Raw genomic sequence first — 23,970 nt, forward strand, 5'->3', positions numbered from 1 at the left:
CCGAATATTCAGATTGCCAAAATACACTGACTCATGTAACCAATGAGAAGAACCTTCCAGTTGAGGTCATTGATGAACCTTGAATTGAGATAAATCAGATTTCAACACAGATTTATGAACAAATAGGAATGATAGATTCAAATCTGATATGAGATTATGCAAAGCACAAGTTCAAGAAGAACATTTCCTTTCTTTAGCATTTCAGGAAGAATCATGAGTACCAATGCTGAAGATCATGCTAAAGAAAAGGCAACCTTGAAATAATACAATTGAGAAAGTGAATGTTTGGTTTCACAAATACTACAATCACTAATAGTGAATAAAAGTATCCAAATTAAACAATAAGTTGAGACATAGAATCTGTGCTTGCCAACATGGATTTACCAGCAGAGTGAGAATAAATATTTGTTCTTATGAATCAAAAATGTGGTGCATACAGCTCCATGGAAGCCAATAATGAGAGGGGACAATCAAAATCCAAAGATTCAGGAAATAGTGAGGAAGCAATTGTGTGATTCAAAGATCCAGCATAGCACAAAGAAGAAAGTGTCTGTTTCAACAGAACAGCCAGCCTTCACAGAAGAGATTCCTGAGATTAATGGACAATTTAAAGAGACTTACAGACCTCAAACTGCAAAAAACAAATCAAAACAAATTTAAATCTAGAAACCTACCAGTATTCCAAGTCTCAAGAGAGTACATACTGAGAGAATAGTGAAACCTCCAGACCACCAGAATCTGTGACGTCACAGACTCGGGGAAAAATGGGATAGTTCAAAAGTAATTACATAAACTAGTGTATAAATCTGCATAGTAGGAAAGGCTTGAGTGAAAACGTATAAGATTTTAAGTGACTGGAAGGGTAAATACTGATGAGAGCATTGGAGGCTGAGGTGTGATGCTTATAGATGCTATAAAAACATGAGGGTTATGGATAAGGTAAACAGACAAAATCGTTTTCTCCAAGTTAGGTGAGTCCAAAACTAGAGGGAATTGGTTTAGGGTGAGAAGTGCAAGATTTAATAGGGACCTAAGGGGCAACATTTTAACCCAGAAGGTGGTATGTGTGTATGGAATGAATTGCTAAAAGTAGTGGTGGAGGCTGGTACAATTACATTTAAGAGACATCTGGATGGATATATGAATCAGAAGGGTTTGGAGGGATATGTGCTAAATGCTGGCAAATGGGACTAGGTTTATTTAGGATATTTGGTCAGTATGGACATGTTGGATCAAGGGTCTGATTCCGTCCTGAACATCTCTATGACTCTCTGATTCTTAAACTGAGAAGTTCCATTGTTTCCTTCACTATACTTGAGGTTCCAGTTGTCAAAAACGTAATGATTTCAGCACCTGTTGTTTCTTGTGAAAAATGGGTATGTAATGTCTTGCATGACTTGTGCTTATTACTAATGGATCAGCATCTGTGCAATGTTACTATAAATAACACTGTTACATTAATGCCCAAATTACAGCTGCAACATCAGGTTCCAGGAGGGAAACACATTTTTCAGTTTCACACCCTTCTGTTTTTATTTAAAATTCTTGATGTACTTTTGAAATCTCAGGATCATTCTGTTATTATTTCTTTTTTCCTTCTTCTTCACAAAATTTAGATGTCATGTTTCAATGTTGGTTTCTAAGATTTTAAAATTGAATTTGCAGATTACCTTGAGCAACAACTTTCCCAATCTGAATTGTTTTGGGCTGTTCCATCATTAATTTAATTGTTAATTTTATTACCATCCAATTGGGAAGTGAATTAGGCTCCACTTGGCATTATATGAATTTACTGGAATGATTATGGTAGGAGGCAAGTGGCTATTAAGCGAGGTTGTCGTTTAAACCAATTGGTTTAACCTTCACTTGTTACTCACTCTGACCAATGCATCATTTGTTCTTCATGTGTGCCCACAGGTCATTGGTGGTCAGTGAATATCCTCTAGGTAGTGTATGAGCTCTTTCAAATTCCAAATTGCTGACGCATAACATCAAAGTCAAGGCCATACAAGAGAACAGACCAGAAAACTCATTCTTACCACTTGTGTGGCATCACATGACCACAATGGCTCCTTTCTCTTATTGGCACAAATCATTTGTTTATGAACATCAAGAATATAGTTTCATAAGCAGTGTTTATGTTATTGTTGATTTTGTTTGATAAATAAAGATGCTAAATAAGTATGAAATTCTCAGAAGTAGATGGGCAGGATGATTTTATAACACAAATTAGGGCAGCATGGTGGCCAAGTGGCTAGCACTGCGACCTCATAACACCAGGGACTTGGATTCAATTCCAACCTCAGCTGACTGTGTGGAGTTTGTGCATTCTCCTTGTGGTCTGTTTCCTCCCATAGTGCAATGATATGCAGATTAGGTGGATTGGCCATGTAAAATTGCCCATAGTGTGCAGGAATGTGTAGGCTGGGTGAGTTGGCTGTGATGGAAGCATTGATAGGGGTGTGGGTCTGGGTGGGATGCTCTTTAGAGGAGCAGCATGCACTTGATGGGCCAAATGACCTGTTTCCACACTGTAAGGATGCTACAAATCCAATTTGATGAATAAGGAAGTCACCTTGGTGAACAAGGGAGTCAAATTGTCTCAGGTATAGGTAGGAAAGTGGAGTTGACCCCATTATAATATTAGCAAAGTTCCCTCAGGCGGTTGAATGGTCTACTTCTGTTTCAAATTCATATGTTTATGTGCAAATAAACTGCTCTTCTGTTATAGTAATTATTTTAATACGACAATGTCAAATCTATTGTTTATGAAATGGGTTAATAATTTATATAAATTATATGTAAAACATGTTATATATGAAAAACATCCAAATGCATTATATTTAGTAACAAGAAAAAAACTGCAAAATATTTACAATTTACACTGGCACATACTCAAGCTTATTGGGTGCACGAAAACAGCTCATTCCACATATGGTCTTGCCATGGCTCTGCATGGCTGAATCAGCAGCACTTTCTGCCTAAAAGGTGGAGAAATGAAAATGTTTGAGAATCTCTGTTGTATGTGACTCTAGTCCCCCATCAAACATTGTTAATGGTGTCATGGTGAGGTCTCATAAGCTCCTTTGGCTGTATCAAACTAACCTTGAACAAGCTATCCTTTTTTTAAGTATAGTAAAAGTAAAGCCAGCTGATGACTTTACAAGTCAAATGGGTAAGCCATGTGAAAGACATAACCTTTCAATCAATGGCAAACTCTGCTGTGTCTCCAAGAATGTATAGCGTTGGAATAACTGTGGGCTCACTTCTGCCAGAATCACTGCCTGGAATTATTTTCTCAGGCCAGTTTAGAGAACAGTCAGTGTCAGCCTACGTTCCATAACTGCTGGCCTCACATCAAATTCTATCACCATCATTAGCGCTTGTGGAAAAATAAAGGTAGAATTTCCATGAACGTTCCACAATGTCTTTTGCACTTTGCAAGGAACACCTGTAAATTCCTAACTTTAATTGGAGTAAATTGCTATTTAGTTGTTTAAATTATGTTTTATAATTGAGGCAAATCCATTAAAAGGCAGATATGGATTTACTTCAAATAACTGAAATTAAGTTTCTTTAGAATAATATCAGTATTTTTCTTTTACAAATGGCAGATCATGCATCGCACTAATTCACTGAATACTTTAGGGTAGAAGGGAAAACAAATTTTCTTCACAGACTTTTGCAATTCAATGCCAACTCACGTAATGAAAGTGAAATAAAGAGAAGGAGATAAAGCAAAGGAAAGAAAGATGAAATTAGGAAGAGAGACAAAAGAGTCAGAAAGTAATCATAATATATATATTTAAAATTTACTTTTTCTAAAGATTCCAGTAAGAATTAAATTTTGAAGGAGATTGACCCCACATTTGTTAATTGTTAATTTTCACTTCTAGTGAGCTTGAGGTTTAGTACTTGAGTTTTATTATGCTGTTAACAATTTTTTGCATGGTAATGGACAATCCACAACCTTCTCTGCTGAATCAGATAAATCTTATGCTGTTCCACATACTTGGATACCAAGCATCTAGAGAAGCATTTGAAGGAGCAGGTCACTTCAGAAAGCAATTTCCTGATTTCCCTGTTTAAGACATAGGAGTGGAAGTAAGGCCATTCGGCCCATCGAATCCACTCTGCGATTCAATCATGGCTGATGGGCATTTCAACTCCACTTACCCACATTCTCCCCGTAGCCCTTAATTCCTTGTGACATCAAGAATTTATCAATCTCTGCCTTGAAGACATTTAGCGTCCCAGCCTTCACTGCACTCTGCGGCAATGAATTGCACAGACCCACCACTCTCTGGCTGAAGAAACGTCTCCGCATTTCTGTTCTGAATTGACCCCCTCTAATTCGAAGGCAGTGTCCATGGGTCCTAGTCTCCTCACCTAACGAAAACAATTTCCTAGTGTCCACCCTCTCCAAGCCATGTATTATCAAATAAGTTTATACATGGCTTGGAAAGGGTGGACACTAGGAAATTGTTTCCATTTGACTGTGCATGTCTGGTAATTGGAAATAACTGTGCAATTTATTCTTTAATTCCTGTAAGCTCTTTTTATTCTTTCGTGGGATGTGGGCGTGCCAGCATTTATGGCCCATCCCTAGTTCCCTTGAGAAGGTGGTAGCCATTTGAACCATGTGCTGTAAGGTGACCCATAATGCCTCAGTGAGTGAGTTCTATGATTTTGACCCAGTGACAGTGAAGGAACAATGAAAAAGTTCCAAATCAGCATGTTGAGTGACTTGGAGAAGAATTTGCAGCTGGTGATGTATCATGTACCTGCTGCCCTTGTCCTTCTAGATGAAAGTGGTCATGGGGTTGGAAGGCACTGTCTAAGGTTTTTTGTCATATTTCTGCAGCATATCATGTAAATAGTACGCACTGCTGTTATTGAGTGTTGGTGGTTGTGGAGGGTGTGGATGCTTGTGGATGTGGTGTCAATCAAGCAGGATGCTTTGAACTGGATGTTGTCAAGATTCTTGAGTACTGTAGGAGCTGCACCCATCAGGCAAATGGGAAGCATTCTATCACACTTCTGACTTGTGCTTTGTAGATGATAAACAGACTTTCGGGAGTCAGGAGGTGAATTACTCGCTGCAGTATTCCTAGCCTCTGACCTGCTCTTGTAGGCATTGTCTATGTGGTGAGTCTAGTTGAGCTTCCAGTCAATGGTAACCCCCAGATTCAATGATGGTACTACCATTGAATGATTTTATAACACATATTAGGGTAGTATGATAGCCCACTGGCTAGCAGTGAATGGCAGTGGTTAGGTAGTCTTTTATTGGGAATATTTATAGTCTGGCATTTGTATTGTTTGAATGTTACTTGTCACTTCTTAGCCCAAGCCTGGATATTGTCCAGATCTTGTTGCATTTGAACATTGACTGCTTTGGTATGTAAGAAGTTGCGAATCATGCTAAACATTGTGCAATCATCAGCAAACATCCCCACTTCTGTCCTTACGATGGAGGGAAAGTTACACTCTTTTTCTTGGGAAGTTCTAGCTATTAATCTAAATATTTGGCTTGATTTTCTTATTTTTTAGCTAAATGTTATGATGTGAGAGTTTCATGGCACCTGTTCCATCATGGCTCACGACAACTTTTCTTATGCTCCTGAATTAGGCCCTGCACCTCAGATAGTGCTGATGGAATATTCTCACAGAGAAAATAGACCAAAAGTGAAAGCTCATACTTTGATTTGTAGAAAAGGACTTAATGTGCTGGTAGGTGAGGTTGCTGTGAGAGGAGTTGCTGGTGAAGGGGGCCACACCTCCAGACCCTGCCAGCCTGAACCCAGATAGCGGTTCAGACTATTGACCTGTCTCACATTAACCAAAATTTTCAGCAGTGCAAGAATGTCAATGACATGCTGCACTCCACATGCATCATCAAACTGTTTCCCTTTGTGTTTCCTTTATTCAGAAATGCAAACATGTCTGCAGTCCTCTCAAAGATTTCTCTTGCCAGGAAACTTTGATCATGGTTTCATTTCCCAAATTATTTTCCTCTTTCAATCATTTTACTTGCTTGTGGATCCAAGTTGTGTGACCTTTCACAATTTCATTGAAATAACATTCTTCATGTATGGACACACTCGAACGTTATGAATTCAGGAATGATGGAAAATGATCATTGATTGCATTGCTCCATGGGCTGGGGATACAGGGTCATGGTAGAACCCTGATCCAAAGGGCTTTCATCCCATTTGGTTCAATTGAAATTCCCTGTCACATCATTCATCTCATTGTGAGTGTCTTTGGTCTACTTTGGGAATTTTACCAAGAATAAAACATAATTGGCCCAGCTAAGAACATGCATTGGACTTGAAGTAAGGCTCAAAATTAAGTAGGGCTCCAAATGGATTGATGCTAGTTTAATTCAAAATCTTTTGCTTCATAAGGAACAACACAAAGAACTAGTCTAAATTTGTTCAAGTATTCTGTCTGCTCAGTCAAGTGAAGACACATAGCAGAAATTGGTGACCCTGAATAGCAGTCATTCTCATATCAAGGGATGCCCAATATCAATGATGATAAGGATGATAAACATCCTGCAAACATGTTTGTCTACGGACAGTCAAAGTAAAAGTATTGATTTAACTTGACTTGAGTTGTCACATATCCTGAGATACAATGAAAAGTATTGTTTTATACGCGAATCAGAAAGTCATACCTTGCAGAAGTACATCAAGAACAGAATACAGAATATAGTGTTACAGCTACAGAGAAAGTGCAGAGAAAGATCAACTCCAATATAGGAAAGGTCCATTCATAAGTCTGAAAAAGCAGGGGAGAAGATGTTCTTAAACCTTTGATATGTGTATTCAAACTTTCATATCTTCTGCCCAATGGAAGAAGGTGGAGAGTATAACTGGGATGGAAAGGGGTCTTTGAATATGTTGGCTGCTTTTCCAAGGCAGCCGGACATTTAGATGGAGTCAGTGGAAGGAAGGCCCATTCATGTGATGGATAGGGCTGTGTTCACAACTATCTGTATTTTCTTGGGCAGAGCAGATGCCGTACCAGGCTGTGATGCATTTAGATAGGGTGCTTTCTTTGGTGCATTTATAAAAAATTGGTAAGAGCCATTGTGGACATTCCAAATTTATTTAGCCTTAGCTTTGGTGTGCTTTTTTGATTGTAGCATCGACATGGATGGACTAGGATAGATTATTAGGTAAAAACAATGACTGCAGATTTCCTGATGAAGGGCTTTTGCCTGAAATGTCGATTTTACTGCTCCTCGGATGCTGCCTGAACTGCTGTGCTCTTCCAGCACCACTAATCCAGAAATAGGATAGATTGTTAGTGATATTTATTGCTAGGAACCTGAAGGTCTCAACTACCTCTACCCCAGCACCATGGATACAGAAGCACCATTGATAAAAATTGTTGGCCAGGATAAGGAAATCTTTCTTTCAGAAATGAGATGAAATTTATGACTACACCTTAGGTGCAATAGCATGGAATGCATTTCGAATAAAAACCAAAAAAAACTGTGGTTGCTGGAAATCAGAAACAGAAATTGCATAAATCATCTGTGGAGAGAAATCAGAGTTATTTTTAGTTTTTTTTTCATTATTGCTTGGATTTTTTGTTTTTCCAGAACTCCAATTTGCCTTATTGTTTCTTAATCTGGCAAGAGCGACCATATACCATTTCCAAGTTTTAAAGGAGAAATTCTTTGTCAGTTTTGCCCCTTAATCCAAAATGTTATGAATAAAGCTATTGTTAGAGTTGATGTTTTTTTCAGTCACCAACTGTTACCAGCTTAGAACTGCTCACAATCTGGCAACTTACTTTATGTATTGCTTTCCCTAAACCACCATTGAAATCAGGAACTTTACAACATTACCACATTTTCTAATTTCACATAAAAAAAGCTGAGTGTCAATGGCTAGCATTTCTCAAATATACCTGAAAAGGTGGAGATAATGAGGTAGATTTTAGGTTTCATGACTAAATAAAGAAACTAATAGCAGCAAATCAATTGCTCTTTATATAGCCGAACTAACTTCCTTTTGAAATAGATGGAAAAAATGGATGGGGTATACAATGGCTAAGTGATTCCAAGAACAAAGAAAATTGCAGGTCTTTGGCTCTCCAAGCCTGCACCAATCCAGATCCTCTATCTAGACCTGTCACCTATTTTCTAAGGGTCTGTAACCCTCTGTTCCCTGCCCATTCATGTATCTGTCTAGATATATCTTAAATTACGCTATCTTGCCACCTCTGCCACCTCCGCTGGCAATGCATTCCAGGCACCCACCTTCCTCTGTGTAAAGAGCTTTCCACGCATATCTCCCCTGAACTTTTCCCCTCTCACTTTGAGCTCATGACCCCAAGTAATTGAATCCCCCACTCCAGGAGAAAGCTTCTTTCTATTCACCTTGTCTATACCTCTCATGATTTTGTAGATCCCAATCAGGTCCCCCCTCAACCTCCATCTTGCTAACTAAAATAATCCTAATCTACTCAACCTCTCTTTATAGCTAGCATCTTTCATACCAGGCAACATCCTGGTGGACCACCTCTGCACCCTCTCCAAAGTATCCACATTCTTTTGGTAATGCAACAACCAGGACTTTATCCAGTATTCCAGATTTGGCCAATCTAAAGTCTTCTACAACTGTAACATGACTTGCCAACTCTTGTACTCAATTCCTCGTTCAATTGAAGGAAAGCATGCTGAATGCCTTCTTGACCATTCTATCGACCAGCGTTGCCACCTTCAGGGAACAAACCATCTGAACATCCAGATCTCTCTACACATCGATTTTCCCCAGGACTTTTCCATTTACTGTATAGTTCGCTCTTGAATTGGATCTTCCAAAATGCATCACCTCACATTTGCCTGGATTGAACTCCATCTGCCATTTCTCCACCCAACTCTCTAATCTATCTGATGTATTCTGTGACAGTCCCCTTCAGTATCCGCTACTCCACCAACCTTAGTGTCATTTGTAAATTTTCTAATCAGACCACTTGTACCTTCCTCCAGATTATTCATGTATATCACAAACAACAGTGGTCCCAACACAAGTCCCTGTGGAACACTACTGGTCACAATTTTCCATTTTAAGAAACCCCCTTCCATTATTACTCGCTGTCTCCTGTTGCCCAGCCAGTTCTTTATCCATCTAGTTAGTACACCCTGGACACCATGCGACTTCACCACCTCCATTAGCCTACCATGGGGAACCTTATCAAATTTCTTACTGAAGTCCATGTACATGTATGTGCTGTGCTTTTCCAGCAGCACTCTAATCTAGACACATGACATCTACAGCCCTTCCTTCATCAATTCTTCAAAGAATTCTATTAAGTTGGTAAGACATGAATTTCTCAGCACAAAACCATGTTGCCTATCACTGATAAGCCCATTTTCTTCCAAATGGGAATAGATCCTATCCCTCAGTATCTTCTCCAGCAGCTTTCCTGCTGATGTCAGGCTCACTGGTTTATAATCACCTGAATTTTCCCTGCTTCCCTTCTTAAACAAGGGGACAACATTAGCAATTCTCCAGTCCTCTGGGATCTCACCCGTGTTCAAGGATACAACAAAGATAGCTATTCAGGCCCCAGCTATTTCCTCTCTCGATTCCCTCAGTAACCTGGGAGAGATCCCATCCGGATCTGGGGTCTAGTCCACCTTAATGTCTTTTAGAATACCCAACCCTTCCTCACTCCTTATGCCGACTTGGCCGACAGTAATCAAACATCTATCCCTAACCTCAACATCCGTCACGCCCCTCTCCTCGGTGAATGCCAAAGCAAAATACTTGTTAAGAATCTCACCTATTTCCTCTGACTCCGCACATAACTTTTCTCCTTTGTCCTTGAGTGGGCCAACCCTTTCTCTAGTTACCTACTTGCTCATTATATATGAATAAAAGGCTTTGGGATTTTCCTTAACCCTGTTTGCTAAAGATACCTCATGAACCTTTTCAGCCTTCTTAATTCCTCATTTCAGATAGGTCCTACATTCCCAATATTTTTCCAAAACTTTGCCTGTCTCCAGTTGCCTTGACCTCATGTATACTTCCTTTCTCCTTTTAGCATTTCCACCAGTTTTCTGCTTAAAATCTAGCATAGTACGTAATCTTCAGGGGGTTTTAGATCTCTATTTCTGAAATATTATTTTCTTTTAAATTTTAATGAAACATAATTGCGTTATCAAGTATAATTTGCATCAGATTACCTACAAAAGAAACATGGAAATTTCTGGACATTTCCAAAGATGCATTGAGACACATAGGAAATTCACATCATAATCTAAAAATCTGTGTATTTTCATATATAACCTAATGTCTGGTTTTTATAATGAGTCATCCATTGGCATAAGTCTCAATGTTGAACAACATCATCCTAAGGGCAGTGCTATTAATCACATTGACTGAAATAAAAGCTGTTTTATATATATATATATATATATATATATCTTTTTGCAACAAATTGGAAAAACAATTATTTAGATTACATATAATCATTAATGGAATTAAATATTGTGGAAGTTATTACAAGCCTTTCTTTCACTTTGAGATAAATGTCTTGCTACATATTTTATGTCTGGCAGCATTGACAAAAGCTCCAAATGTCAGGTCCTCTGTTAAAAAAAAACAAGCCAGGCATTTATTCAGTTAGGGATATCCATATAATGAGATTACCACATTGTTCCATTTAGGAACGTTCTGCATTAGTCACAAATTCTCAGTTTCAATAAAGTTTTCACACTTGAATAAAAAACAGACTTATGACAAATGTTAAATGAATAACTGACACCAATTTGAGGGAAGCTAGGGAACTGTCGGTATGGTTAGATTTAATCCATGAAAATTCACCTCTATGTGTGACGGAGGTTAACTAGTGAATATGTCACACCTCATTTAAGTAATACGGACCATTTTGTTTTGATAGGTATGACCGATCACAGCTGAGAGATTATATCAATGGGCTGTCCCACTGTTTCCTGTACCAAGGGTCGACAGCATTATAAATTTCCGGACTTGGAGCAACTTTCATAGGGATTGCATTTAACTGAAGGATAAGACTAGCACATTGCTGCTGTGTCCAACCCTTAGATTATGGCTCTGAAGATTTGTGAACATTGGTCCCTGCTCATTTTCCTCTTCCTTCCCTTTTGTCTAGGTCAGGAAGAATACTCGGAGGTGAGCGTGAAAGATATTGCAAACGTGACAAAAGTTGTTGAAAACCATGAAGGTTCCAGGTATTTAAAGAGCGAACAGACTGAAGCTGCAAACCGTACAGGTGGGGTAAATTTGAAATCAGCTGCAGCTGACAAGACAGGAAAAGTACAAATAAAGCTGAAAAGAAACAAATTTGAAACTAAGGTGATAGAACAGCCAACTTCTAAGGTACTCTGAACTGTTTTTATACACAAAGATGGTAATAGTCCTGAGGCAGTTTGGCTTCAGCTGGTGTAAACTGGAGTAATGTGAATTTTAGGATAACAAAGTTAAGTCGATTTTCAATTAATGTTTAATTTCGGACAAAATTCCAGTGAAGTTTCTTTTGTTCAAGGTAGAAAGAGAAATGTGTTTGCAATGTTTATTTTGGGATTGCTCATGAATTTATTGTGTTGCTGCTAAAATGAAACAATCAAAACAGAAATGGACATTTTTAAAATAGAATAATCAAAGACATTATAATGGAATCATTAAAAAGGAGCAGTGTAATCCATACTTTCAATTAGATTTTTTTAATGAAGTGGCAGTGAAAATGCATAAATGAAGTTTCTCATTATTATTCCTTTTAACTTATTTAAACTGTTGTAACCTTTATTGGGAATGTTAGCTTTGAAATTTCTCCATTTTAATGTTAGAATGTTTTCTTATAACATTCACTGTCCTGTATGGTCAAGTTAGTTTGTAGAGTTTGCAGGCAGTCAGCCAGGACAGGATAATCTATTTTGAAAATATCAAATTAGACAAATCAAATTAACCAGAAGAGTAGCACTGTACTGAATCTGAATGTTTTGGGGTATGCTGTAATCTAGAGGCTGCACTGCACAATTACTTTTACAGCAACTTTTCTCTTATGATTATTCAGTCTGACAAAAAAATACATGGAGCAGTAACAAAAGTATTGTTGTTCACACTTATTAGATATTTAACTCGATATAGTAGAAAATATTTTATGAATTTTGTTGCAACTGTGAAGTGATACTAATGCGTTCCCATATGTTATGGTACTCAATAAACAAGTATAGCAGGAGAAATTGAGGACTGCAGATGCTGGGGATCAGAGCTTAAAATGTGTTGCTGGAAAAGCGCAGCAGGTCAGACAGCCTGATCTGCTGCACTTTTCCAGCAACACATTTTTAAACAAGTATAGCAGTCAAATTCTACAGCAAACCAAAAACGATTTTACATCTGAACCCTCAAATTAAACAATGATTGAATTGTATCTATTATTGTTCTTCAAACTTGTCATATACAGAGCAAATAACATTTTAAAAATTGGTACTTCCACATATCAGTCATAAGAATGTCAATACTTATCTGATGCAAAATAACTTCCCTGTTTTTCCTAACACTTCAATATTTGTGTTCTCAAAGTTTTATTGAATTTCCTTGTTGATGATCTGTCTCATTGATCTTAGCAGCTAAATGTGGCAACAAATTTTCTGTTTTAATATATAATGTACAGAAAAAAGGTACTATTAAGATGATGGAACAGTCAACTCCAAACAGCATCATTATGAAGGCTACCAGTATTATGTCAGGGTAACTGAGATTGAAATAATTGGTGGCATTTCTGATGTTATCTATAATTCAAAAGCATATTTTCAAAACAAATTCTTTGTAAGTAAATAACAGCAGTGTTAAATTTTTTACCAGAAACATGACTTGTGTACAAGATGAAGGTGCAATTGCTATGCACATGATTACACTGTTTAAATGCAATGTTTTATTCTGTGGTTTATTTTTCAAATGTTTGTTATGATACTATGGTAATAAATACATCTTTGCAGTATTAAGTTTGATTGTATTATATTTGCGATTCAAATACTTTTTCATTGTTATCTTTTTAAATTATGTATTTAAACATTCGTTTGATTATCTGCCATGCAATGAAATGTAAGCTAGAGTTTATTCCATTTACCTTAAATGCTGTAATATATGTTAATTATTATATTTGCTTATTTGATGGTTTTGACCTCTATACTTTGGCTTCAGACATGTATATGATCAGTCATTTTACCAGTTAGAAACACAGAAACTATGTTTCCTGAATACAGAAAATAAATGAGAAAATGGGAGATCATTTGCAAACATGCAAAAATCATATGTACTTGACTCAATCCTTACCTAAGCATTAACTCCACCTCATATCAAACTCTGTTGGAAAGCCAAGGGGTTTTTCAATCAGGGGATGTTTAACTGCTGACCATTCATTTCTTGCTTAACTAACACACATGATTTTCTAACAAAGAACAGGTAAATGGGCAAAACTGTGGCAGATGGAGTTCCATAGAAGCAAATGAGAGCTTATCCATTTTGGACTGAAAAAGCATAGATCGGGTACTTGCTAGACGGTTTGAAGTTCAATCCTGGGGATTCAAAGACTCTTGGGGTTCAGGTGTATAGATATTTACAGTCATGAACAGGTACAGAAAATAATTAAGACAACTAATGGAATGCTGCATTTTATATCAGGAAGACTAGGGTATCAGGCTGCAGAAGTTATGCTGCAGCTATACAAACCCTAGTTATATCCCACTTGATGTATTGTGAGCAGACTTGAGCAATGTACAAGGATATATTGCCCTTGGAGAGACTAAAATGTAGGTCTCCAAGAGTGGTACCCGCCCGCACTTCAGAGATTAACAGATTAAGTTATGAGGAGATGTTATGCATATTAAGTCTATTTTCTCAAGAATTGGGAAGGTTATGGGGTGCAAGGGCCTGCAAGGTTAAGGGGTGATCTAATCAAAATCTTCAAGATATTAAGTGAAAAAGTAAGGGCAGATAAAGTTAAATTTCCACTGGATGGAGATGCTAAAACTAGGTGGCATAATTTACAAATTAGCGCCAGACCCTTCAGGACAGAGGTCAAGAAGCATTTCTACACACAAATGGTGGTAAAAGTTTGGAATTCTCAGTTGATGCAAGACCAGCTGCTAATTTTAATATTTAAATATTTGTTAAGCAAAGGTATTAAGGAATATTGATGAAAGGAAGGTATATGGAGCTAGGCTACAGTTCAATTATGATCTAATTGAATGGCTGAAAAGCTTGATGGATTGAATGGAACACTCCTGTTCCTATGTTCTGAACACTTTGTACAGCAGTATACCAGTCAATGAAAGCAGACAGCAGGTGCTGCAAGCAATTATGAAGCAAATTATACATTGGTTTTCATTGTATGAAGATTTGGGTCCAGAGTAAGGATGTCTTACACTAATTAATATGGCCTTGGTATATTACATGCAGTTTTGGACTCCCTACCGAAGAAAGAATATATTTGTCCTTGAGGGAGAGAAGCAGCGATTCAATAGACTGATGCCATTGTTGACAAGACTGTGCTATGGTTTGACTGGACATGTATTCACTAGATTTGGAACAATGAGAGGAAATTGATTGAAATGTATGGACAGACTAATGATATTTTCCCTAGTTGCGGAGTTTAGAACCAGTGGACACAGATTCAGGTTGATGGGTAGACCATTTAGGACTGAAATAAGGAAAACTGCATTTATTCAAAGGTTACTGAACCTGTGAAAATGTCTATGATAGAAGGCTGGAGAGGCCAAGTCATTGAATATATTCAAGAAAGCGATAGATTTATTTACATTTAGAAGATAGTAAGGGATATGGGGAGAAAACAGGGACATGCATTGAGATAGAGGATCAGTCATTATCACTTTGAATGGAACAGCAGGTTCAAAGGGCCTACTGATTGACCTGCTTCTCCTAGTCTGTATGTTACTCTGTTAACAGACAGAATTTAATGGAGCACTGTATCTCATAACGGGATTGGTTAGTTCAAATCTGTTTTCCAAGTAAGTTGCTGGAATTATCAAGGTAAAAACAATGACTGCAGATGCTGAAAATCAAATACTGGATTAGTGGTGCTGGAAGAGCACAGCAGTTCAGGCAGCATCCAACGAGCAGCGAAATCAACGTTTCGGGCAAAAGCCCTTCATCAGGCTGGAATTATCAGTTGATAATGGCATGTTGAGGTGAATGGGCAACATGGATATAGGTGAACCACACAACCAGCAATGTAACTCCTTAATCAATGGAATTAAAGGCTTAAATAATGAATGAAAAAAGGACTGAAGGTGATCAGAGTTTGTGGATTCAATGTCAAATCAGACATGACACAAGCAATAAAAGGGGAATATTATGTTGGTAACAGGTCTCCTCTGTCAGCTGGAGATCTAACAGGAGACTCTTGTTGCATCTATTGCTTCTTAATTCTGACAGAAATAAGTGCACATTGAGCCCTTAACTGGTCAGCACAGGGCATCCCTAAGATCAAGGTCTTTGTGGTGTAAGACTTACTCACTGAGGGCTTAAAGCCAATCAGTGACCAGGAGCTCCTTGCTGCTGGTCAGCATTATGGTTGTGTAACATAATCCCTGCAGGTTAGAATCGATGAGGAACCCACACCAGAGGGGAGGGTGAAATAGGTTTGTGGACATGAGGTCACGGTTGCAGGGGGGTGTTTCAGAAGAAAGGGCATGGGTTAGTTCTCAGTGGGCTCTTCCCTTCATGATGCCAGGTCCTTCAGTCAGGCAATGAATGTCTCCAAATAAAGGACTCACTGTCAGAAGGTTGCTGGTGGGATTGGCTTTTCAACTTCCTCGTGTAGTAACTTGCTTATCTGGTTGATTACCAGGGATGAAATGAAGTCCCTGAATGGGCATTAATTATCCACCTAAGGTTCTGAATTATCAGCCTGGCAGAAAGGCTGTTGGCAAGCCTTCCTGCCCTGACCTTAATAACACTAAGGTCGTAATGGGCAGTGCACCCAGCCCACACCATCTGACTTGGTTAAATTTCCTCCTGCCTCCTAACTCACCACCAGTGCAGCAAAACATTAAATTTCACCCAAACAGAAGGTGACAAAGGTTGGATTCAGAGAGAGAGAAAAAAGTACATGAAGTCAGAATAGAAGAAACTTTAAAAATATATATTAAATTATTCAACCTGTCAGAATGAGTCTCTATATTTTTATTGATATATTTTCTGGGTTAGAGAGGTTGATTAATATTAATCAACAAATACCAAATTATTAAAAAGCTCGACTTAACATTCTGTACTGTGTTTCATGAGCAATTAATGACCAAGAGCAGCAACCCCACGAAGTTCTGGGAGTTACTCAGTTTCATTCTTGGAAAACTTGCTGGGAAGTGTCAATCATCCAGAAACTTCTGACAACAAGCAATTTAATCAGAATCTCTTCCTCACCACAATAAGCTGGGCAATTTTCACAATACCAAAATGTGTACTCATATATTGTTACATTTTCAGTAAATTCCAACCTAGCATTATTTATGATAATCAATTATGATATGAACTTGACATCATTCATTTGTCTACTTTAGTAATTATAGGATTTTTTTTATCTAAGAAACTATAAAAAATATTTTAACTTTAAAACTTGTTGTCCTAAAATCAGATGCCTTGAGTGACTTTCTAATCTTATCAATTTAGTTCTTGTTAAATTGTGCTTGCCAATTAAGAATTGTTTTTTGTTTTGAGGAACAACATGAGATTGTGGATAGGCCTGCTCATTTCGAATGTAATCGTTGTTGTTACCGAGCAGAGCCTGGTCCCCGTGGATGGCCTGGTCCTCCTGGCCCAGCTGGTATTCCGGGTGAGTTATTAATTGTGTTTTTTTTAACATTTCTTTTCCAATTTTAACCCATTCTTTATTCCTATAGATAATTGTTGCCATTTAAGAATGAAATGAGGAGCAATTCCTTCACTCAGAGGGTGAGGAGCATTTGGATAAAGCCTGTGAAGGGCAAGCCACTGTCTTGGTTACAGAAAGAGACAGATAGACTTTTAGACACTAAAGGTATCAAGAGATATGGAAAGGGGGCAGGTGTTGATGTAGAGGATCAGCCATAATCATACTGAATGATGAAAAAGGCTCATAGGCTGTTCTCTGCTCCTATTCTCTCTGTTTTTTTGTTTTGTATCATTACACAAAGACCAGCAAAACATTCAGTATGTCATCAAAATTACCATTATTTATCTGAGTCTACACATTAAGGATGGATTTAAGTGCATCAGAACATCCTTATCAGTTTAGAGGAGGGAGTAGAATTCTTTCATCGAATGTAGAGGCTATAGCTTAATTTTCTCGTAGAATCAGGAGTGTGGTGGAATATTGTCCATCTAACTGGATATATCCAGCTTCAAAAATAAATCATTCAAGAAGCTTGACTCCATTCAAGACCAATTGCAAATTAGGCTGCAAACAACCATCATTTTAAGATGCACTTGTGCCATCATTGTGATCAGTGACAGCATCTAAAAGGTGCATTGTGGAAACTTGCTAATGCATTTTATGAATGCAGAAACCAGAAGGTCAAGGCAGCAGAGACATCGAAGCACTACAACAGGGTCATCTGTTTACAGTGTGGAAGATTATACACCACCAAACCAGCTCCCTCCCCATCCCATTCTTCCCAATTTAACCCCTCTGTGAAAAGTCAGTAATAAAACAAGCATGTCCCACAGTCAAAAAGTGCTATGAACAGGCTACATTAATGTAGTGAGATTTCTACTTCTTAATGATAGGATTTCTACCGCAGACCACTCTGATCTCCAGCATCTGCAGTCCTCACTTTCTCCTCATGTGACCTGTGTTCTTGTAACACTCCCTGAGGTGTTGATGCTGAGACATTGAGTGAATTTAAGGAGGAGATAATCAGATATTTAATTAGTAATAGTTTGAAGTGCTATGAATAGCAGACAGAATTTGAGGCTGAGATGAGATCAGCCAAGATCAGGCATTCAATGGCAGATCAGGCTGAATTGCCTAGTCCTTCTCCTGGCTTTATGGTGTCAAACAAAACACCATTCAGAGCAAGCAGTGAGCTGAAGTTGACAAGTACTCGCTTTGTGATTGAGACTTGTCAATGTCTATTTTGCTTGGTCAGTGGAGGATAGAAAGCTTCGTATTAAGGACACAAGATTTGCAGTTAATAAGATCATTAGCAAGCACTAATCCCACTTAATAGGCAACTCAATGCTGCCCAGTACAACAAGTTGGTCTCAGTATTGACAAAGATGTCTTTACTGGATACAACAGATTCTGATAGATTTCTTGACAGCTCATGTTGATCAAGAACTTTCAGAATTTTGCCTAGCATCTGTCTTTCCTTGCAAAGAAGTAAAGGAATTTGAGGATAGCTACCTATACTCTCTCTCCATTTGCTAGAAGCTGCTGCCTTTAAAAGGTGACTGAAAGACTGAACAATCAGTGTGTCAATCACCCTCTATCAACAGTGAAGAAAGGAAAGGACTTGGAAAGAAGAAAATTGAAAATCAGAAGGACTCAAGAAATAAAAGGACACCTCACTAAATCCTATGGCTGGGCACTATTGAACTGTGTTCACCTTAGTTGTTTCTTTTCCCAGCATTAATATTGATTTGTTTGTTTGTCTAATTCTGTCTGCAATTATGTGAGGTGTAAAGAAGAAGTTAAAGATTAATTTAGTAAGTTATAAGTCAATAAATTATATTATATTTGATTGTGGTTAAAATTGATTATCATAATAAAAAGTAGTTCTAGTTAAATGGCACGACGGGGTCCAGTGTACAAATGGTCCACTCCTTTCCTCTCTCCTCTCTTCATATGATTAGCTTCAATGTACTTTTGACATAGAGCTATTTTTCATCAAGCAGCTGGAAGTAATATGAACATAATAAATTGTGTGCAATGATGATATTCCACCCTTGCATTCCAAACAATATCACAAAATATCTGGACCTTTCTTGATTCATGTGGTTTAGTATGACAGTCTGTTCAATCATCATTTAAACTTTTGAGCACCCTGAATTTATTTGAATTTTGGCTTTGAGACACATTTATCTAAGTATCCACTCTATAAAGATGTCAACTGGTAATCGAATACTGATTGACTTCTGGAGCACAAATATCTGCATTTTCTATAGGAAACCATGGAAATAATGGAAATAATGGGCTCCCAGGACATGAAGGTGATAAAGGTGATCAAGGCCGTAAAGGCGACATGGGACCCCGAGGAGAACGCGGAGTTCAAGGCATTAAAGGAGAAAAGGGACAAGCAGGCATCCCATCAGAACTCAAAGTAAGAACAATATTATTCCATTCACCACACAGGATTGTATTGTGTAAAACTAATGGACAAATATTGGTTAATGTTCAGTAAGGTGCATAACATTTAGGTGCATAACAATGACACAGCATAAAAATGAATTTTATTTCTTCTTTTGAGTTATCATTTGGGTTAATCAGGTAAACTTTTACCTGCCCAAGATCACAATCATAGTGGTTTATTATCACTGGTCTGAAAGTAGATTGTTATTAAATACATCAGCGGTTATGTAGCCAAAAACGTTCATGATATTTGCATATTTGTTCAAATAAAGTGATACCTCACTTTTCTCCCTTTAATTAACATAGGTTGCTTTCATGGCTTCTATGGCAACTCATTTCACAAACCAGAACAGTGGCATTATCTTCAGCAGTGTGGAGACCAATGTTGGAAGCTATTTTGATGTTATGACTGGAAGATTTACTGCACCTATAAAAGGTAAATTCATGTCTTTACAGTTGGTTCATTTGCTAAAAAGTACAGAATGTAATTTCTCTGTTTTTTCAAAGAAAGAATAATCAAAATCTGGAACTAACTTCCTCAAAAGACTGTATCTACTCAGAGAATTTGTCCTTTCATGTATATCCTCAGATAAATTGTTAAATAATGATATCAAGGGATATAAAACATATTTATCGCATTGTGATGCAGATCAACTATAATCCAATTGAAGTGTAGAGCAGAATTGAGGGGACAAACTGAAATTTTCTGTCATTATCTCTTTCTAATTTTAGAATAGATTTTAAAGTTAAAAAGCTATGTGCAATTGATTAGTAGTTACCAATAAATATTTACTAATTAGTGGCTATAGCTTTATTAACATTTTGAGTGAATGTTAACAGTCAAAGTGTGGAATGATGTTGCTGTGGCATGTAAAATCAATATTTTTTGACCACATTGAATTCATAAAGCATTCCCAGATCAGGTACATGGTTACAACAATACCAATACTCCAGCTACTCATTAGTAGCAATATAACAGATATGCAAGACCTGAAGAACGCCTCCAATTGCAGCAAGCCATGTCCATAAGATTGGGAATAGTGAAATGGGGAGATGGTAGTGATTCAGTAAGGATGAAATGGAAAGTCTCTTGAAGAGTCATCTTACACTGAATATGATTTTGAATCTTACAACCAGTGTGCTGGTTTCTTAGTTCAGTGAATTATTTCTAATAATTTTTCACTTTAAGAAGTTATTTTGGTTGTTGGCAGATCTTTGCAATAAAAGCATGTGTAATTGCAATTCTAAACCACATTTTAATTTGTCAATTTTTAAATTTTAAATATCAAAAACAGTTAATGACAAATTTTAACCTCTTATTGACTATTACGTTCAAATTAAAGACAATTGGAAAAATTACTATTGGATGACCTTGCAGAAATTAATTTCATGATTTTGAAGCTGCTTTGAATTGCTACAGAATGGCAATGTATTCAAATAGCAGGAGGCACATTTTAAAATAAGTGAAACAGATGCAACTGTCACTAAGAACTGTACTACAATTGAATAAAGGCAACTACAGAAGCATGAGGGAGGAGCTGGGCAGAATTGATTGGGAGAGGAGCCTAGCAAGAAAGACAGTAGAACATCAATGACAGGAATAATTCAGGAGACACAGCAAAAATTTATCCCAAGGGAAAAGAAGCATACCAAAGGGAGGATGAGGCAACCAAGGCTGATCAGGGACAGCATAAAAGCAAAAGAGAAAGCCTACAATGTGCTAAAGAGCAGTGGGAAGCCAGAGAATTGGGAAGCCTACAAAGACCAACAGAGGAAAACAAAAAAAAGGAGAGAAAAAATTAAATATGAGGGTAAGCTAGCCAGTAATATAGAAGATTACAAGACTTTCTTTAGATGTATAAACAGCAAAGGAGAGGCAAAAGTGGACATTGGGCTGCTGGAAAATGACACTGGAGAAATGTAGTGGGGAGCAAAGAAATGGCAGAGGAACTGAATAAGTATTTTGCATCAGTCTTTGCAGTGGAGGACACAAGCAATGTCCTAAAAATTCAAGAGAGTTGGAGGGAGGTATAAATGAGTACAGTGGCCATCACTAAGGAGAGGATGCTAGAAAAGCTGAAAGATTTGAGTGGAAAAGTTACCGGACCAGATGGGCTACCCGCTATAATTCTGAAGGAGAGAGCTGAAGAGAGTGGAGGCATTATTAGTGACCTTTCAGGTATCACTGGAGTCAGAGAGGGTCCCAGAGGACTGGAAAATTGCTCTTGTAACCATCCATTTAAGACGGGAGTATGGCAAGATATGGGAAATTATAGGCGGATTAGCCTGATCACAGTCGTTGGGAGGATTTTGGAGTTCATTGTGAAGGATAGGATTCCTGATTACTTGGAACTGCATTGTAAAATAGGGTCAAATCAGCACGCTATCATCAAGGGGAGACCATGCCTGACAAATCTGTTAGAATTCTTTGAGGAAGTAATGAATAGGTTAGACCAAGGAAAGCCAATAGATGTTATCTATGTGGACTTCCAGAAGGCCTTTGATAAGGTACTACCCAGGAGGCTGCTGAGTGAAATAAAGGCCTATGGAGTTAGAGGCAAGTTACCAACATGGCTGTCTAGCAGGAGGCAGAGAGTGGGGATAAAAGGGTCCTTCTTGGGATGGAAGCCAAATGGTGGTGTTCCATAAGGGTCAGTGTTGAAGCCACAAATCTTTGCTTTATACATTAATGATCTGGACGAAGGATTTGAGGGCATTCTGCTAAGTTTGCAGAAAATAGGGGGAGGGACAAGTAGTATTGAGGAGGCAGGGAGGCTGCAGAAGGATTTGGGCAGGGTAGGGGAATGGGCAAAGAAATGGCAGATGAACTACAATGTGGAAAATTGTGTGGTCATGCACTTTGGTCAGATGAGTAGAGGCTTGGACTATTCTCAAAAGGGGGAGAAAATTCAAAAATCTGGAGTGCAAAGAGATTTGGGAGTTCTAGTCTGAGATTCTCTTAAGGTTAACTTGCAGGTTAAATCAGTAATTAAGAAGACAAATACAATGCTGTTATTCACCTTGAGAGGACTAGAACATAAAAGCAGGGATGTACTTGTGAAACTTTATAAGGCTCTGGTCAGACCACGTTAGAATATTGTGAGCAATTTTAGACCCCATACCTCAGGAAAGATGTATTGGCCTTTGAGCAGGTCCAGAGGAGTTTCACAAGAATGATCCTAGGAATGAAAGAATGAAAAGCTTTAACATATGATGAACATTTGAGGACTCTGGGACTACAACGTATGAAGTTTAGAAGAATGAGGGGGGATTTGATTGAAACTTACAGAATACTGAACGGCCTGGACAGCGTGGACATTGGGAAGAGATTTCCATTGGTAGGAGAGACAAAGACCCAAAGGTACAGCCTTAGGATAAAGGGAAGACCTTTAGAATGGTGGTAAGGAGAAGCATCTTTAGCTGGAGAGTGGTGAATTTGTGGAATTCATTGCCACAGAGGCTGTGGACACCAGATCATTGTGTATATTTAAGACAGAGATAGATAAGCTCTTGATTGCCAAGGGGATCAAGGGTTACAGGGACAAAGTAGGAAAGTGGGGTTGAAAAACCTGTCAGCCATGATTGAATGGTGGAGCAGACTCAATGGGCCAAATGGCTTAATTTCTGCTCCTATGTTCTTATGGTCTAAAGTGTTATAACTGCTTTGATTGATAAATCTAAGTTAGGTTGTGCAACTTTAATAGAACATTTTGTTGACATTTCCATGCAATCCACCATTATGACAGAATGCTTGCTTAATTCAGTTTGAAAAAGCTAAAGTTATCTCAAGCAGAGGGATTCTGAATTCACACTATGACTGGCTGCTTAGAAAGAGTTAAAAAGCACACAACACCAGATTATAGTCCAACAGGTTTATTTGGAAGCACTAGCTTTCGAAGCACTATTTCTTCATTAGGTGGTTGCAGAGCAGGATCATAAGACAAGGAATTTCTGGCAAATGGTTACAGTGTCATGCGCCTGAAATATATTAAACAAACTTTGATTAAGTCTTTCGTCTTTTAGAATAGGTTTACTAGTTTCAGTTTGTTAATACATAAATCCCAAAATGACTTTAAGTCACATCCTCAAGATAACTTTAGGTTTTCCAACAAATGGTTTCACCTCAGCTCAGACAATGCATTAAAGGTGTGAGGTTAAAGTCTGTCTATGTCCCAATCTTGAATCAGACTACTTCTATTTCCAAAGTGGGATTTACAGAATCTTACATGGATTGACTGTAGGTTGTGCATTTTTTTGAGCAAAATAAAATATAATTCTACAAATACAGATTAACCCCATAAACGTGCGTGTGTGTGTGTGTCCCCACCCCGGGTACTGAACTTGGCTATCAGCTTCTGCTCAGCCACTTTATGTTGTTACCTGTCCGAATGTCTATCTTGGCAGATAGTCATCCGAGACTGAATGTCCCGGACCGCTAACATGTTCCCCGACTAGGAGGGAACACCCCTGCCTGGTGATTGCTGTGCAGTGTTCATTCATCCATTGTTGTTGCGTCTGCTCAGTCTCACCAATGTACCGTGCCTCATGGCATCCTTGCTTGCAGTCTATAAGATAGACAACATTGGCCGAGACACATGAGTACCTGCCGCATACATG

The 23,970-nt window shown here is 38.1% G+C and overlaps 1 protein-coding gene across 1 annotated transcript in view; it reads left to right on the plus strand.

Annotated features, from left to right (window-relative positions):
- Positions 1–10,998: 10,998 nt before the first annotated feature.
- Positions 10,999–23,970, plus strand: part of LOC140479557 (complement C1q tumor necrosis factor-related protein 3-like) — a 28,197-nt gene continuing 15,225 nt past the window's right edge. The window contains exons 1-4 of the mRNA XM_072573380.1: positions 10,999–11,177; positions 16,743–16,857; positions 19,170–19,324; positions 19,660–19,789. Of these exons, the coding sequence (XP_072429481.1) occupies positions 11,094–11,177; positions 16,743–16,857; positions 19,170–19,324; positions 19,660–19,789 (484 nt within the window). The 5' untranslated portion in view covers positions 10,999–11,093. The remainder of the gene's footprint in view (positions 11,178–16,742; positions 16,858–19,169; positions 19,325–19,659; positions 19,790–23,970) is intronic.

The sequence above is a fragment of the Chiloscyllium punctatum genome, chromosome 1 (assembly GCF_047496795.1).
Source record: "Chiloscyllium punctatum isolate Juve2018m chromosome 1, sChiPun1.3, whole genome shotgun sequence".
In the NCBI taxonomy this organism is placed as follows: domain Eukaryota; kingdom Metazoa; phylum Chordata; class Chondrichthyes; order Orectolobiformes; family Hemiscylliidae; genus Chiloscyllium; species Chiloscyllium punctatum.